The sequence below is a fragment of the Penicillium psychrofluorescens genome, assembly GCF_964197705.1.
Source record: "Penicillium psychrofluorescens genome assembly, chromosome: 1".
Lineage (NCBI taxonomy): Eukaryota > Fungi > Ascomycota > Eurotiomycetes > Eurotiales > Aspergillaceae > Penicillium > Penicillium psychrofluorescens.
Window position 1 is genome coordinate 5,766,672 of NC_133439.1, and position 13,738 is coordinate 5,780,409.

The window sequence follows — 13,738 nt, forward strand, 5'->3', positions numbered from 1 at the left end:
GATGGACCAACTAAATCGCCCGCCCACCGCCGACGAAAAAAAAAAGCTGCCCTAGTGACTTCGTCTTCTTTCACCCCCAGCAATGCCCGTGAGTCCCTGCCCCCCACAGCAGACTGACTCTCTCTCTCTCTCTCTCTCTCTCTTTCTCTCTAACTCTTTCTCTCTTCCTACCTTCTAGCTTGTCATCCTGACCGGCTACCCATGCTCCGGCCTGAGCCACCGCGCCCGCCAGCTAGCGTCGCTACTCGACAAGGCGCAGGATGAGCTCTTTGCGTCTACCTCGTGCCCGCTGAAATCGCGATTCAAAGTGCACGTCGTTCCCTCGCATGATGCGTCACATCCACGCACCGTCTATGACCATGCCCGCACCGAGAAAGAAGCCCGCGGCGTCGCATACGCCCGGGCAAAGCGCGTCCTGGCTCGCGACAGTATCGTCATCCTTGACGGGATGAACTACATCAAGGGCTGGCGGTATCAGCTGTGGTGTGAGGCCAAGGCTGCCAGTACCACCTGCTGTGTGGTATGTGTTCATTTCGGCCTTGGGCTTCTTGAGTGCTGACTAGAGATTCAAACAAGGTCCACGTCGGCACTCCCGTCGACCAATGCGTTGCGAACAATGACTCTCGATTACGACAGACTGCGCAGCAACCACAATTGAACGATAAACCTACCACTACTGCAGAAGGCGCGCCAGCCGAAGACGACGAAGAGCCTTACCCCCCCGACCTGCTCAACAACCTCATCTTTCGCTACGAAGAGCCCAGCACACATAGCCGATGGGACAAGCCACTCTTCACGGTACCATGGTCGGATCCCGAGCCACCGGTGGCAGACATTTTCCACGCTCTCACGGGAGTGCAGTTGCCCTCGGCGCACACAGAAGCGGAGGAGTCGCAGATATCAAATCTGGCAGAAACGCTCGCATCGTCGACCATCTCGGAAACCGCCAGTATAGCAACAGGAACAAGGACGGTTGGGCGCGGCGGGGGCGTATCGACACGACCGAAGGTCGTCCAGCACCAAGCAACGGCGCAGGCAGCGGCGACAGACCCGAGCGCGCTGTACGCAATGGAGAAGCGGACCTCGAGTATTGTGGCCGCCCTTCGCACGTTCACGCAGTCGCACCCGTCCGCCGAGGCAGCCTTGGCGCAGAGCTCGAACAACAAAGGGATCTCCATCACTGTACCCGATGCGTCCATCCCCGTCTTCATCCCGGCCCACGTCGCCACGGCCGGTACGACGAACGAACTGGCAGGCGCGGGAGGTATCTTAACCCTTCCACGACTGCAGCGCCTGCGTCGGCAGTGGATCAGCTTGAACCGCGCTTATATTGGTCATGGCCATGGCGTAGGGCAGGGTGGTCTGACGGCGGACCAGATTGGGGATGCGTTTGTGCGTTTCCTCAATGCGGATCTCAGTGGCGAAGCCAACGAGAATGTTGCTGCTTAGAGGCTTGCTTGTTTTGTTTGGGGATTGCAGGTGTATATAGAGCAAGGATTTACGACAGACATGACGAGACAATAAACATGGACTGAATGACTTTAAACCCAACGCTCTTTCTTTCGCTATTTAAAACGGGGAGAGGAAAGAACGCACTCGATGCGAAAACAAATAATTTTGTCCAAGAAGAAACAAGATATACTCTATAGAAAGAAAAACAACAAATATCCAGATCCCTGGTCCTCTATTTCTTTCCTCCACCCTCACACGTTTTTTAGGGTGGCCGACCTGATGGCCGGTGCCAATCAAGACCCTGCAGCCCCGAGCCCTTTTTCTGAGGAAGCCGATTGGGTTAATTTACATATACACTGTTTAATCCAGAGGCCGCGTAGAATCCGCATGGGCAGAGACCTCCGCCAGGCAAGCCACTTGCATCTGGATTGATCACAAATGCCACGCAGCCAGGGCTTGCTCCTCGGGCATCCTTTGGGGCTGCGACCATATTTGGCTCTGTCGGGTGGAACCTGGACTGTGGCATATCAATCGGTTCAAAATGGACCTTTCTGCCCTTTGGAGTTTGCGGAGTGAAATGATATCTTCTCAAGCTTGCTGCTGGTGCAAGCAGGCCCTTCTGAGAACCGTTGAGCCCTTTGGATGATACCATGTCATAAGAGGCAACAGCTCTATGACCGTTCACGCAGATGGGGATGCATTCGCCGGCTGTGGCATGGTGTGACTGGCCTCAATGTGACGGTAGTTCAGTCCGAGGGTAAACAGTTCCTGAAGGCTAGCATTGACCTTATCATGCATGGTGGTATCCTGCGGCGTGATACTGCCCAGTTCCTCCAGCAGACGGGAGCGGCAATTGTAATAGCTGCGCTCAGCGTTTTGTAGCCGATGTCCCTGATGGGCTGAGCTTTGATTGGCCTTGAAAGAAGTAGCCTGGCAATGCACAGAACGGGTGCGCTTCATGGTCTGGCCCGGGGTGGCGCCCGTGACTCTCCTCTTGCGGCCAGCGGGTTCCTGTTTTTTGATGGACGTGGTGACCGGTGGAGCCTCCGGGGAACTGGGATGTTCTGAAGTTGTGTAGTCGTGCACTCGCCGCATGTGGTCGAACAAATTCCATCTCCGGGGAAATCCGTATCCTGGGACGGACCTTTCGCAGCCCTCCCAAAGGCAAAGATTGGGGTTATCTCCATGGCCATGCAGTCCGTGTGCCTCGCGCTCGTGGCGGAACAAGCAAGCGTTGGATGAGAAGCGAAGTTGAGCGTCCAGGCAAACATCCACCTTGCACCGATAGGGCTTCAAGTGGGAGTCTAGGTATTTGCTGTTGATGCCGGTTAGCCTCTGGGGTCTGGCAGTGCCAATGTAAAAGGGAGAACTTGCTGGTAAGCGCATTTCTGCGTAGTTGGCGTGTGGTTGCAGGTCTTGTCTCCAGTGGCATATGGGCAGTGGTATTTTTCATCGCTGTGAGTGGGCATAGAGTAAAAGGGATGGTCCCGTGGATTCCGTGCCTCGGCATTGTCCTTGGGCTTTGGCCGAACTGGATCCCTCAAAGGCATAGATGGGAAAAATTCCGGATCGGTCTTCACTTGGGGCTGAGACGAGGCTGGCAGGGCCGCCCGACGCGATGACCGGATCGGTCTGATGGTTCTAGGTAACGCACAGTTAGTCACCAGGATTCGAGGGACAGCCTTGGCCTTCGTGATACTCACTTGTTGGGGTCCTGTTCAGTAAGCACCGTGTTGAGGAACAAAGGCTCCATTGGATTAACTCCCTGGTTACCAATAGAAGTGAAGTCTCCAAGAAGGGCATCGTCGGTGGCTATAAACGAAGAAAAGCCCAGGTGCGAACACGAGGAAGTGACAGAGACATCATTGCTAGCCTCCGTTAAGGGGGGAGAGATTGGAACCGGTTGGAAAATGCCCGATGAAAGCTGATCTAGATTTTCTCTGGGGTATTGTCCAGCATCATCCATCATGGAATTCCAGGGGTCTTCTGGGCTCATGGTCAACTGGCCATCTCCTGTGTGTGAACTGTGCTCATCGGAGTAGGTATCATCTGGGGTGCCACTGTGCATGTCGGGATCACTGTCAAAAAAGTCCATATAGGAGTATTTCAATTCCTCGGACATATCACTGCTGTCATTGGGGTCTTGTTGGACTGCTGGGAAGTCCGTCATCCCTGGAAACATCACATCATTGGGCCCAACCATGGGTGTCATCAGCTGATGAGACATGGAGAATGCAAGCATGTGCACCGCGGGAGAGTCCGGCTTGGAAGAAGAGATGGCCTGGTCGAGGGGCTCGGAACCATTCATGGTCCAGTCCTTCATGTCCTGGGGGGTTCCATGGGCTGTGCGGAGACTGGAGCGAAAAGATGAATTGCTTGGGCCGACCAAGTCATCACCCTGGATTGGTCGGGAAGCCCGGTTGGAGATGGACTGAACTCCGGAGTTCAGTCCAGACTGTGAAAGAGAGACCCGGTCTGGGTCATTGGACCTGAGCGACATTATGGATGGGTGAGTCGCAGTATACACTGTTGATGCATGATGTTAGTGACCTACAATTCGACAGCGCAAACATAAAACAGCAGAAAACGATAAAGATGCCCGAGGTATCCCGGGTGGGTCGAAGACCTAGAGTCCGATGTTAGCAGTGTCATCTAGGTTAGCGATTCGCAAGTTGACGCACCGAAGACGTTTTGGAGGCCAAGGCAATCCGAAGGCAGAGGGGCGCATGGTCCTGGAAGAAAAAAAAAAAATGGCTGTTTGTAGAAACGTCCGGTTCATCCTCTGGAATAGATCCGAGCTCTCAAGGGAATAAAACAGGGCGCCATGTAAAGCTGAAGCTAGTCCAGTGCTACTAGTTGTGCCAGGGAGTGGTATCATCATGGTCGTCGTCATCATCATCATCCGCGGCAGTCCAGGTAAAAAGGTCTTGATTTCCTCGGCAGTATAGTTCGTATTCAGCAGCATGGCTATGAGTCAATGTCCTGGGGTAAGTGACGAAGCAGGCGCTTCGAATCCATGTTGAATAGAGAGCACATTAACTCTCATCCTGTAGACTCCGTGGCAAGGGAGACAACATCGTCGGAAGACCAAGGCCAGTATACCATCATTCGAACATCATTCGTGAGTCTAGGGATCAACATCATTATTTCGTATCCTTGTGGGGAACAATCCATCCGGGGGGTTGGGCATCCCGTGGCAGAAATGGCAACATAGTCCAGGGATCAATCCATGCACTCGACTTCAGGCTTGAAGACGAGGCCAGTATGGCCAGCGGGGGAAATGTCCAGGGCAAGATCCAGTGGCAGTGTTTTGAGGCAAGTGAGTGTGCAACATTAACATCACTCAAGATGAGTCCGGTCACGCAGCGGCTGCTGCGGACGAGTATCCATGGCAGCAAAAGAAAAAGAAAAACATCATCATCGAATCAGCCTTGGCAGAGGCTCCGGCAGTTCTTTTAGGGTCCATGGACAGGATCCTGGAGATTCAAGTGTCGACGGCATCCTCGGGAGAACAAGATAACGCAGTACAGGTCCGGCGACAAAAGAGAGCGCAAGCGCATAGGAATAAGGAAAGTGTGATGGGGACTACCTATTGACTCTGTTGGTGTGCAGACTAAGGGCAGCCTGGCAAGGGGAGAAAGCGACAAGCAGAAAGCAAATCCTGTCCTGGGAGGGGATAGTATGTATATATGGAAAGAAGTCCTGCTGGGAATCAAGGTAGAACTCTGATGGGGAGGGGAGAGTTCCACGTCCAGTTGAAGCAAATGTTGTTGTAGTGTTTAAGCGATGGATAAAAGGGGGGGGTATCTTGAAAAGGATCAACAAGAAGGGAAAAAAGGGATCTCGAAGAAGTTGGGAAGGGAAGAGAAAGAGACGGGAAGGATCGAGGGGGATCCGCAGGTATTTAGCCGATGGGCAGGATGGGAGTCTACGTGCGCTGGCAAATAATACGATGTGATGTGATGGCCTGTGCAGCAGGGAGCGGTGAACTGGCGACGGGTGATTGGCATAGCGAGAGGGTCGGGAGGATTGTTTGGCGAGACGGGTGTCCACGTCTACGAGTGAGACGTTCCGAGGCTGCAGGAGCTGCGTTGCAAGCACATGGATTATGATTTGGTCTACTCCGTATCTAGTCAAACCTCACGGGTGGGCGGATCGGCGCGAGCCTTGCCGACCCACCGTTGGGCAGCAATGCGCTCACTAGTTTCATCCTTTTGTGCGTCAGCATGGGCCAAATAGGGGGATGCAATCAACCAGGCAGTGGGAAGATGGATTGGTCAGAGAAAAAAGAAAGATGGTAATAGGGTGTCGTTCAGCAATCCGAAGATTTCAGGTGAACTATGCTTTGGAATATTGTTGCTCATCATCCAGGAGGAAGGGGCCCTGCGGTCGGCAGAGAGGGAAAAGGAGAGAAACATGATTGCTTACCTGGTAAAGATGGGGGGCGCGATGAGAACCGGGGTGGTCAAGTCAGTCAATCAGTCAGTCAGGGGGGGCGGTTGATGAAACACCAGGGGAGGTGAGAGTCGAGTTGTGGGTGAAAGAAGAAAAGAGCGCAGGAGAAAAGAGAGAAAGTGCGGAGGTCACGTGGCACGTTTGCACTGTTTGTTGGGGTGCCTAGAGGTACACTCGGGCACTTGCTGCTTGCTTGCGGTGCAGCACACCCACCGCCATTACTATGAACTGGACGGGCGGCCAGCTGCGGCGCCATTCGGCTGCGAGAACGGGGGCATTGACCAGAGCTCAGCGACAGAACTTTATTAGGTCCCGGCTGAAAGCGTCCAGCACCTCCAAAGTGGCTCACCCACCAGGCCCATTCCAGTGGGAAAGCTTTGCTTCTAGAGAGGGCCAAGACAGGGCCCAGGCAGCCTCGAGACCGAAGTCAGTGGTCAATTGCTTCGAGTTCATAGGGGGTTTGTCGGTCCTTCTTGCACTGCTAACTCTCCATGTCTTCTCCTAGAGCCAAGGAGTCTGTCCCTCCGTCACCGGCACCAAAGACCAATCATCTGGAAGGAATCAAGCGCAAGCTCCTCCAGAAATGCGATTGGGCCGCCATATCGACCACTCGTCCTTTGAGCGTCGCGTTCGCTCCGGTCGAGGAAACGGAGAGGTTTGGAAAGCGACGAAGACTGAACGACCACGATAGGAGGCGATTGAATGCTCATGGACCCGGAGCGGACCTCACGCTGGCCCAGTCCGACCAAGGACGGACTAATTGTACTCTTCTCAATGTGGACGCTGGGGAGGTCCACATCCGAATCAATGGTCGTTCCACCGGTCTCCAGTCCACTGACAGCCAAGGAAACAATGGCTCGTCCCAGTCAATGCTTTTTGATCGCGAGGAATCTGCCCTCCCAGGCAGGGAAAAGGGGACCATCCACACTGACCGTCTGTTGCCGAGATCCAACCCGAATTCCTTCCAGTCCCACAAAACACTGCCGTCTTTCCCTCGGCGAGCCGCACTGGTTCAATTGCCGGACAATCACCAGTCTGTGCAAACATCGCACAAATTTGTAGACGACTCCGACACGCGACATCAACTAGTAGATGAGAAAAACGAAGCAACGGGATCTCAGTCGTCGACTATCGGCCGCTCGGGCTCCGTTTCTTCCATACTAAGAGGACACAGGCATTTCACAATTGATGACCAATGCCTCGCGGAGCAGATGGGTTGCAGTGTCGGCCTGGTGCCTCAGCGGCAAATCGACACCGCAGTCGAAACTCGGTCGAATCAGCATGACCAATCTTCACCTCTGTGTCCCTCGGAGGCGGGTCGAGGAGCACGGAGTTGGCTTGGGAAGCCATGCAATGCCATCGAACGAACCATACGCACAAGCCGTCCCGATTCGCGTTGCACAGAAAAAAGCAGCCCAGATACCGATGCAGCGCGTGTTCTACGCGCATGGGGCCCCCTAGTTCTTCGAGCAGATGCAACCCGGGGGCGGAGCGGTACATCACCACTGAGGATCTTCGGACAGGAAGTCGCCTTGAGCGGCAAGCTGACCACCAGCAACAGCCACGAACGAGCGTGTGGTCTGCCCGAAAGTGCCCGGTGGTGTCCCAGCGCCGCTCGTACGTCTACGGTATTTGGCCAGCACTTTTCGCTGCCATCTTCATCATCGCCGGACCCGCTTCTCGGCCATCCTTCTTAACTGGGCTATAACATTTATGAAAACCGACCCTCCATGGCAGGATATCCCTGTGTCCGGTATGAATAATCGTTGATGTGATATTCTAGATCTCTATATTCCTGGTGAGATGATCTGAGTATGTAAGACAAGTCAGAAAATATAACTAGCCTTGCGGCGTGAAGAGTTAGTAATAGGAGTGAGCCGGTCCCGGCCATCACCCCCCGGGACCGGGTGCCATCCGCCTGCCCCTTAACGCATCACTTTCTACCGGGAACGATTTTCCCTCTGTGCATCTCTGCCAGACCCCTGAACACCCTGCCAGGGAATTCCCAACCACCATGCCCAGCGTTTCCAAGCATGAGGCGGTCCTGGAGGGCCTGAAGAACGGCACCCATCGCACCCTGGGCGTGAGCGTGGGCTTGCACCAGGTCACCCCCGGGCTCCAGATCCCCAAGGGAGGTAAGCGATGCATCGTACGATCTCAATAGAATCTGGCTCACCACGCCCCAGACACCCAACCCACTCCGACTCTCTCGGCGCCATCAGACCTCCCGCCCGGTCCGTACACCGTGATTGCTCTCGATCTGGACGCGCCGTTCGTCTCGTGGAATGTGATGAGTCCCATCGCTCATTGGATTCAAACTGGCCTCCACGTGAAGCAGCTCGGACAGGCCCTCGAGAGCGACGAACCGGCGATGGGCCCTTGGGCGGCTGCTGGCCCACCGCCTGGTGCGGCGCCGCATCGCTATGTGTTCTTCCTTTATAGCCAGAAGCCCGATTCGAGCCCGCCCCCGAACTTGACAGGGAAACCGATGGGACTCGGGCAGCGCATGAGATTCGATACCGAAGCGATCGTGAAGCAGCTGGGCCTGGGGGAGATTGTGGCCGCGAATTATTTCGTGTCGAACTAATTAGTTAGTCTCCGTTGGACGATCCTGCGTCGCTCCTGCTGCGACCGTCATGGCTATTCGGTCCGTTCTAGTGCCATTCCGATGCATTAGCTAGCATCGAACTACGTAATCATTTATGATCTCGTTAGAGCATGAATTTTCATCCGGTCCGCATTTCCCCCACCTGACTATTGGTCAGACGCTCCCGTTTGCTGCCCACGTCCGTGCTCCGCATCGGCGCATTAATAACGTAGTTTATATTGGTCTCGTTAATCTCGTAGAATGCAGTTTTACGTACATGCAGCAGATATCTCCCATACCGACGACTTCGCGACGACGTCTGTCCAGCTGCGGCACCGTCCAGCTGCGTTTCACTCTCCTCTCTCCTCCGACGACATCGCGACGTCTGTCCAGAGGTCACCAGTCAGGTGACGCTGTACGGTGGTGGTGATCTGGGGGAGTGACAGACCAACAGCGGTTCCTTCCATTGACATTGCTGTTTGATTACTGCTAAAGCAAGGTAAGTGCAACCCCCAACCCTCGCCTATCTTCTGCCCATGTCCTTTCCTCTCTGGACTTCTCTCCTCCAACTCACTTCTCCAATTTCACAACCATGACGTCTGTGTGTACTGATTCCGTTCAGATTGCCATCGGGATCGCCAGCATGTCTCCACACGATGAAACCGTCGCTGCCACTCCTTCACTGATGCAGGATCTCCCTACTGGATACGCGGTTCGCACCTTTTCTCGATTCAAGCGACTGAAGGCCGAAGCGGAGGAGATCTTGCAGAGACTCCACGAAAACGAAGATGACGGTAACCAGTGGCTCGTGGTTCTCGGTCTGTCGGCATCATCGATTGACAAGCTGGACAACGACCACGGCTGTCTAGGCATCGATTACCGGTTCCAGTGGGAGGGCACGGCTGGGCTTATCAAAGTGGTACCGTCTGGCAAACACGACATGACCACCGATAAAACCACCAGAGTTATCGACATGCACTTGAACACAATGGGGATCACAGACCCGGACGACAGACAGTGGATTGCGACTACCACGCATAAGCCTACCTCTACAAAGGGTAAGGAGGGGGACCAAGGCTTTCTCCCGCCATCTCGACTCATTCCCGTAATGCAGCCAGGCTGGCCCACCTTGGTCATCGAGACAGGCGTGTCCGAGTCGCTCCCTCGTCTACGCGCAGACGCGAAGTGGTGGTTCGCCGCTTCTTCTGGAGATGTCAGAATTGTCTTGGTTGTTAGCATCAAGAAGACCAAAGTCGAATTCGAAAAATGGCAGTTAGCGCCTCCGAATGCCCCACGCCCGCTCACTAGGCAGTATATCGACAACCTCCGACTGGGAAACCAAGTCCCTCCTCTCTTCCAACAGCCTGCTACGACTCAGCAAGCCTACTCCGCACTTGAGGTAGATGTGTACGTCGATGACGTTGTGGGTGAGCCGATGATTCTACCATTCCACGCGTTGTATGACCGTCCCCCGGGACCAGGGGAGGAGGATGTCGTCCTTGGGGCAGCGGATTTTCGGAAGATCACAAGAATGGCCTTCGTCTGACACCGTTTGAGAAGATGGCTCTTTATATGTACGATAAGAAACCCGGACCAGAAAATGCCATTCGCGTTGCTAGTGGTACATGACCAAGTAGACATATACGGTACCCTGAGAATAAGTCCGTCTGGTCATTCTGCTCTGACCCTGCGTATTTTCTTCTGGGTTTGTGCTGCCTACTCGACAAGTACTCAAGACGTAGCCGCTGTGACTTGCGCATATGCCAAAGCAGTCGATGTTAGCATCACCGAACTCGATGAGTCGGTTGTGGTGTCTGCGCTCTGCGCATCTCTCACCCTTCCTCCTCTCTACTCTCTCTCCCTCACCACCTTCATTCTTCTCCACCTTTCGCCCTCTCCAACTTTCGTCTACTGCAAATTTCTTCCTTTCCTCTACACCTTTCTTGCTCAGCTGTCTCTTCGCCACCATGGCGTATACCCATACCCCTGAGGACGATGAGTTCGTCAAGGAAGTCGCTCATTTGAAATGGAAATGTGAGCAGAAGCTGAAAAAGGCCACGAGCTTATCACTCAACCCCGAGCTCTTTTCACCGGGTGAGCCGTACGGCTCTTATCCGGAAAGGCACATGGGAGGCAAGCTCATCAAAAGCAGCGTCGACGACTGGAAGATGTGGGAACCCTCGGGTCCATCAGACTTCGTCACCACCGACCCCCAGGGGAAACCCAAAGTCGTCTGCGCGCCGTACAATGTACGTCTGTCAGACAACGGTGTCTACCTCGCACTGGTCTACCTACCTAAAGGCGAACGGGGCAAAAGATTCGCATGGGACTTCGATATCAAGGGGTCGATACGACACGACCGCCCTCCCGTCGGAGAAGCACCACTGATCTGGGCCCACAATTTGCCCTACTTCGCTGTCGTTGGCCGTAGCTACATTCTGTGTGGTGGCAAGGACCGCGACAAGATAGGATTCCACCTCAGGAAAGAGGGATAACGCGATACGAACATATACATCGGACAAGTTCACCCGCCGCCCTCGTTCGTTGCATCCGCTACTCACGTCTACTACCCGAACGGTCACCTCAAATATCACAGGGTAGGACATTCGACCTCCCGTGTGCTTGATACATGGCATCAGATCTCTATCGTTCTCTACGATGATGGTTGCGCAGTATATCCTGCCATCAAACAACCGGCCTTTAGCGCCCGCTGCGGGCCGGGAAATTGTACAGACATCATTAGTGAGCTGTGGGCTTCCCAAGCCGGTGCGCAAGACGACTGGGACAAGTGTAAGGACCGCCCGCACTTCTTATGCACCGAACGGCTGCAAGGAACCCCCATCTCCTTACTTTTTCACGAAAAGTCTTTCCCCGCAAAGACTTCTGACGAGACTTCTGCTGAGGAAACTTCTGACGAGACGCTTGCAAGCTCATCTACTCCCTTTGTCCCTGCACCAAGCGCATCTGCTCCTACGCCCTCGGCTCTTGTCTCTACGCACTCGGCACCTCCTGTCTCTGAACCAAGCGCCTCTTCTCCTCTTGTCCCTACGCCAAGCGCTTCTACTCCTCTTGTCCCTGCGCCAAGTGCGTCGACTCTTCCAGTCCCTGCACCAAGCGCGTCGACTCTTCCTGTCCCCGGACAAAGCGCATCGACTCTTCCTGTCCCTGCGCCAAGCGCAACCACATCTCTTGTCCCTGCACCAAGCGCGTCGACTCTTCCTGTCCCCGGACAAAGCGCGCCTATTCCTCTTGTCCCTGCGCCAAGCGCGTCGGTCCCCAAAGATGCACCTTTCCCAGCGGGATACCAAATGCTGCTGGCACAGCTCGCGGCTGAACCAGATTTCTACCGAGATACCGGCTTAGGGCTTCCGATCGCCTCGCTAACGAAACTGCGACAAAGCGCAGAAGAGGATCCCCTGTCTACATGGGCGCTACAGCGACGGTTCACACCGTCCGACCGTTCCCGAGTCTTGGCTTTGCTCGACAGTGACAACCCCGAAGCGGTTCTCCAGCTGGTGGGGCGGATAGTCACAGAGTCTCAGAGACATCGTGTCCAAGACGCCATGAGATTCGGAGACTCCGTACGCGACCTCGACCTCTTCCTGCAGGACGTCCCCGAGACGATCAGGGACAATGTTAAGGCACTTCTGCGATCCGCCAACGCCTTCGATACGGTCGAAGGACCGCCGCCAACGCCCGACATCTGAATCTTTTTCTTTCTTCTTCTTTGCTCGAATTTGCCATGGTTGGACAACGATATCTGCGCGCGGGGGGAGGGTCTGCTTTGGAGCTTGCTTTTAACCAGAATAATGCGATCATCACCACGATATCTGAGATTGTACATCCACACGTATTTTCGCAATAGCATCTACCTAGAGACGTATATCCTTTCCTGGCTGCTCGGCAGTGACAAAGACTGGAGCTGGGTTTGGACTAGATGTTGTTGTGAAGTACACGTAGCTGCCTATTCTTCCTTCCTTTCACTCGCACTCGCTTCCATCCCCGTTTTCTTTCCACCCACGTATCCTCTTTTCTTTCCATCCCTCTTCATCTCATTTTTCGTCTCGTCTGGGTCTGGGGCTCTGCCCTCACTCTCTTTCCAGGTCTGCAGAGCAAGACCTCTCCTGCCTCTGCTCTCGCTCTTTTTCCAGGTCTGCAGAGCAAGACCTCTTCTGCCTCTGCTCTCGCTCTCTTTCCAGGTCTGCAGAACAAGACCTCTTTTACTTCTACCCTCACTCTCTTTCCCAGGTCTGCAGAACAAGACCTCTTCTGCCTCTGCCCATCCACCTGTTCACGCTCGCTCGCAGTGTCGACTCGACGCATTGTCTGGTCCACGCTCGTTTATCGACCCTCGCTGCTCATCTCATTGAGCAGTAGCTGCTTCATATATATTTACAACTCCACTCGTCAGCATTGCGCTCCCTCGGGTGGCCACTGAAGCCATGGTTCCAACCACACAGGAAGCCGTGGGTCCAGACTTTAACAGCTCAGACATCGAATTCGGCACCCCAGTGCATAAGTCTAACAACCGCGCTGGGCAGTGGTCGATAGAGCAGATCATCCAGCGAGCCACCACGGATCGCATTGCATCCAAGAAAACCGTCAAGCAGCTTGCGTTCGGACGTGGAGCCCCTTCGACGCTTGATAGACAGGATCTCTGGATACGACGGTTCACGGAATACCGGAGACACACTCTCTCACAAGATCCCACGAAGCCTTTCAGTGGCGATGACTTGATCCGGTTTTTGGACAGCGTCATCGGTAAGAGTCTATCCTATCAACCAACGGTCCTTACTAACGCTAACGTCGTTTCGTCAATAGGAATACTCAAACCTGGGGGCCAAGGAAGACCAGCACCATCGAAGTTGACGATTATAGCTGGGATCACTGTCATTTTGCAGTATGGCAATTTTACCTGGGATGATGCGAAAGACGGATACAGATTCTCACGTCACGACCGTGAGCGGTTACAGACGTGGATGCACGACGCTACTAAGGATGGTCGACTAGTGAAAGGAACGTGGAATCCTAAGACCTGGATAGGATTTTCTACGTTGTCCCGGATGGTGCTCAAATTCTTACAACATCACCACGAAGTTGGCATTGGGAACTGGGACATTGTTATCGCCCGTTGTCTAGCAGCCACACTCGTGAGTGCGGTTGCGGGCAGAAGCGGAGACGTCGCTCGGACGGGGAAATACAAAGGGATGGAGTATCTACAGTGGAGACACATCAAGATGTCTC

At 54.3% G+C, this 13,738-nt stretch overlaps 6 protein-coding genes across 6 annotated transcripts; 4 read left to right on the forward strand and 2 right to left on the reverse strand.

The window, feature by feature from the left end:
* Positions 1 to 82: 82 nt before the first annotated feature.
* Positions 83 to 1,449, forward strand: PFLUO_LOCUS2194 (chromatin associated; the record flags this gene model as incomplete). Its single annotated transcript, XM_073779308.1, has 3 exons — positions 83 to 88; positions 179 to 520; positions 577 to 1,449. The coding sequence occupies 3 exons, from the start codon at positions 83 to 85 to the stop codon at positions 1,447 to 1,449; spliced, it is 1,221 nt and encodes a 406-aa protein (XP_073636276.1).
* Positions 1,450 to 2,133: 684 nt separating this feature from the next.
* PFLUO_LOCUS2195 (uncharacterized protein) lies at positions 2,134 to 2,838 on the reverse strand (the record flags this gene model as incomplete). The annotated part of the gene is made up of 1 exon (XM_073779309.1): positions 2,134 to 2,838. The coding sequence occupies one exon, from the start codon at positions 2,836 to 2,838 to the stop codon at positions 2,134 to 2,136; it is 705 nt and encodes a 234-aa protein (XP_073636277.1).
* A 313-nt stretch (positions 2,839 to 3,151) lies between these two features.
* On the reverse strand, positions 3,152 to 3,952 carry PFLUO_LOCUS2196 (uncharacterized protein; the record flags this gene model as incomplete). The annotated part of the gene is made up of 1 exon (XM_073779310.1): positions 3,152 to 3,952. One exon carries the CDS (start codon positions 3,950 to 3,952, stop codon positions 3,152 to 3,154), a length of 801 nt encoding a protein of 266 aa, XP_073636278.1.
* Positions 3,953 to 7,921: 3,969 nt separating this feature from the next.
* PFLUO_LOCUS2197 (uncharacterized protein) lies at positions 7,922 to 8,494 on the forward strand (the record flags this gene model as incomplete). The annotated part of the gene is made up of 2 exons (XM_073779312.1): positions 7,922 to 8,042; positions 8,094 to 8,494. 2 exons carry the CDS (start codon positions 7,922 to 7,924, stop codon positions 8,492 to 8,494), a joined length of 522 nt encoding a protein of 173 aa, XP_073636279.1.
* A 592-nt stretch (positions 8,495 to 9,086) lies between these two features.
* Positions 9,087 to 10,040, forward strand: PFLUO_LOCUS2198 (uncharacterized protein; the record flags this gene model as incomplete). Its single annotated transcript, XM_073779313.1, has 1 exon — positions 9,087 to 10,040. The coding sequence occupies one exon, from the start codon at positions 9,087 to 9,089 to the stop codon at positions 10,038 to 10,040; it is 954 nt and encodes a 317-aa protein (XP_073636280.1).
* Positions 10,041 to 10,461: 421 nt separating this feature from the next.
* Positions 10,462 to 12,201, forward strand: PFLUO_LOCUS2199 (uncharacterized protein; the record flags this gene model as incomplete). Its single annotated transcript, XM_073779314.1, has 2 exons — positions 10,462 to 10,934; positions 11,238 to 12,201. The coding sequence occupies 2 exons, from the start codon at positions 10,462 to 10,464 to the stop codon at positions 12,199 to 12,201; spliced, it is 1,437 nt and encodes a 478-aa protein (XP_073636281.1).
* Positions 12,202 to 13,738: the final 1,537 nt, after the last annotated feature.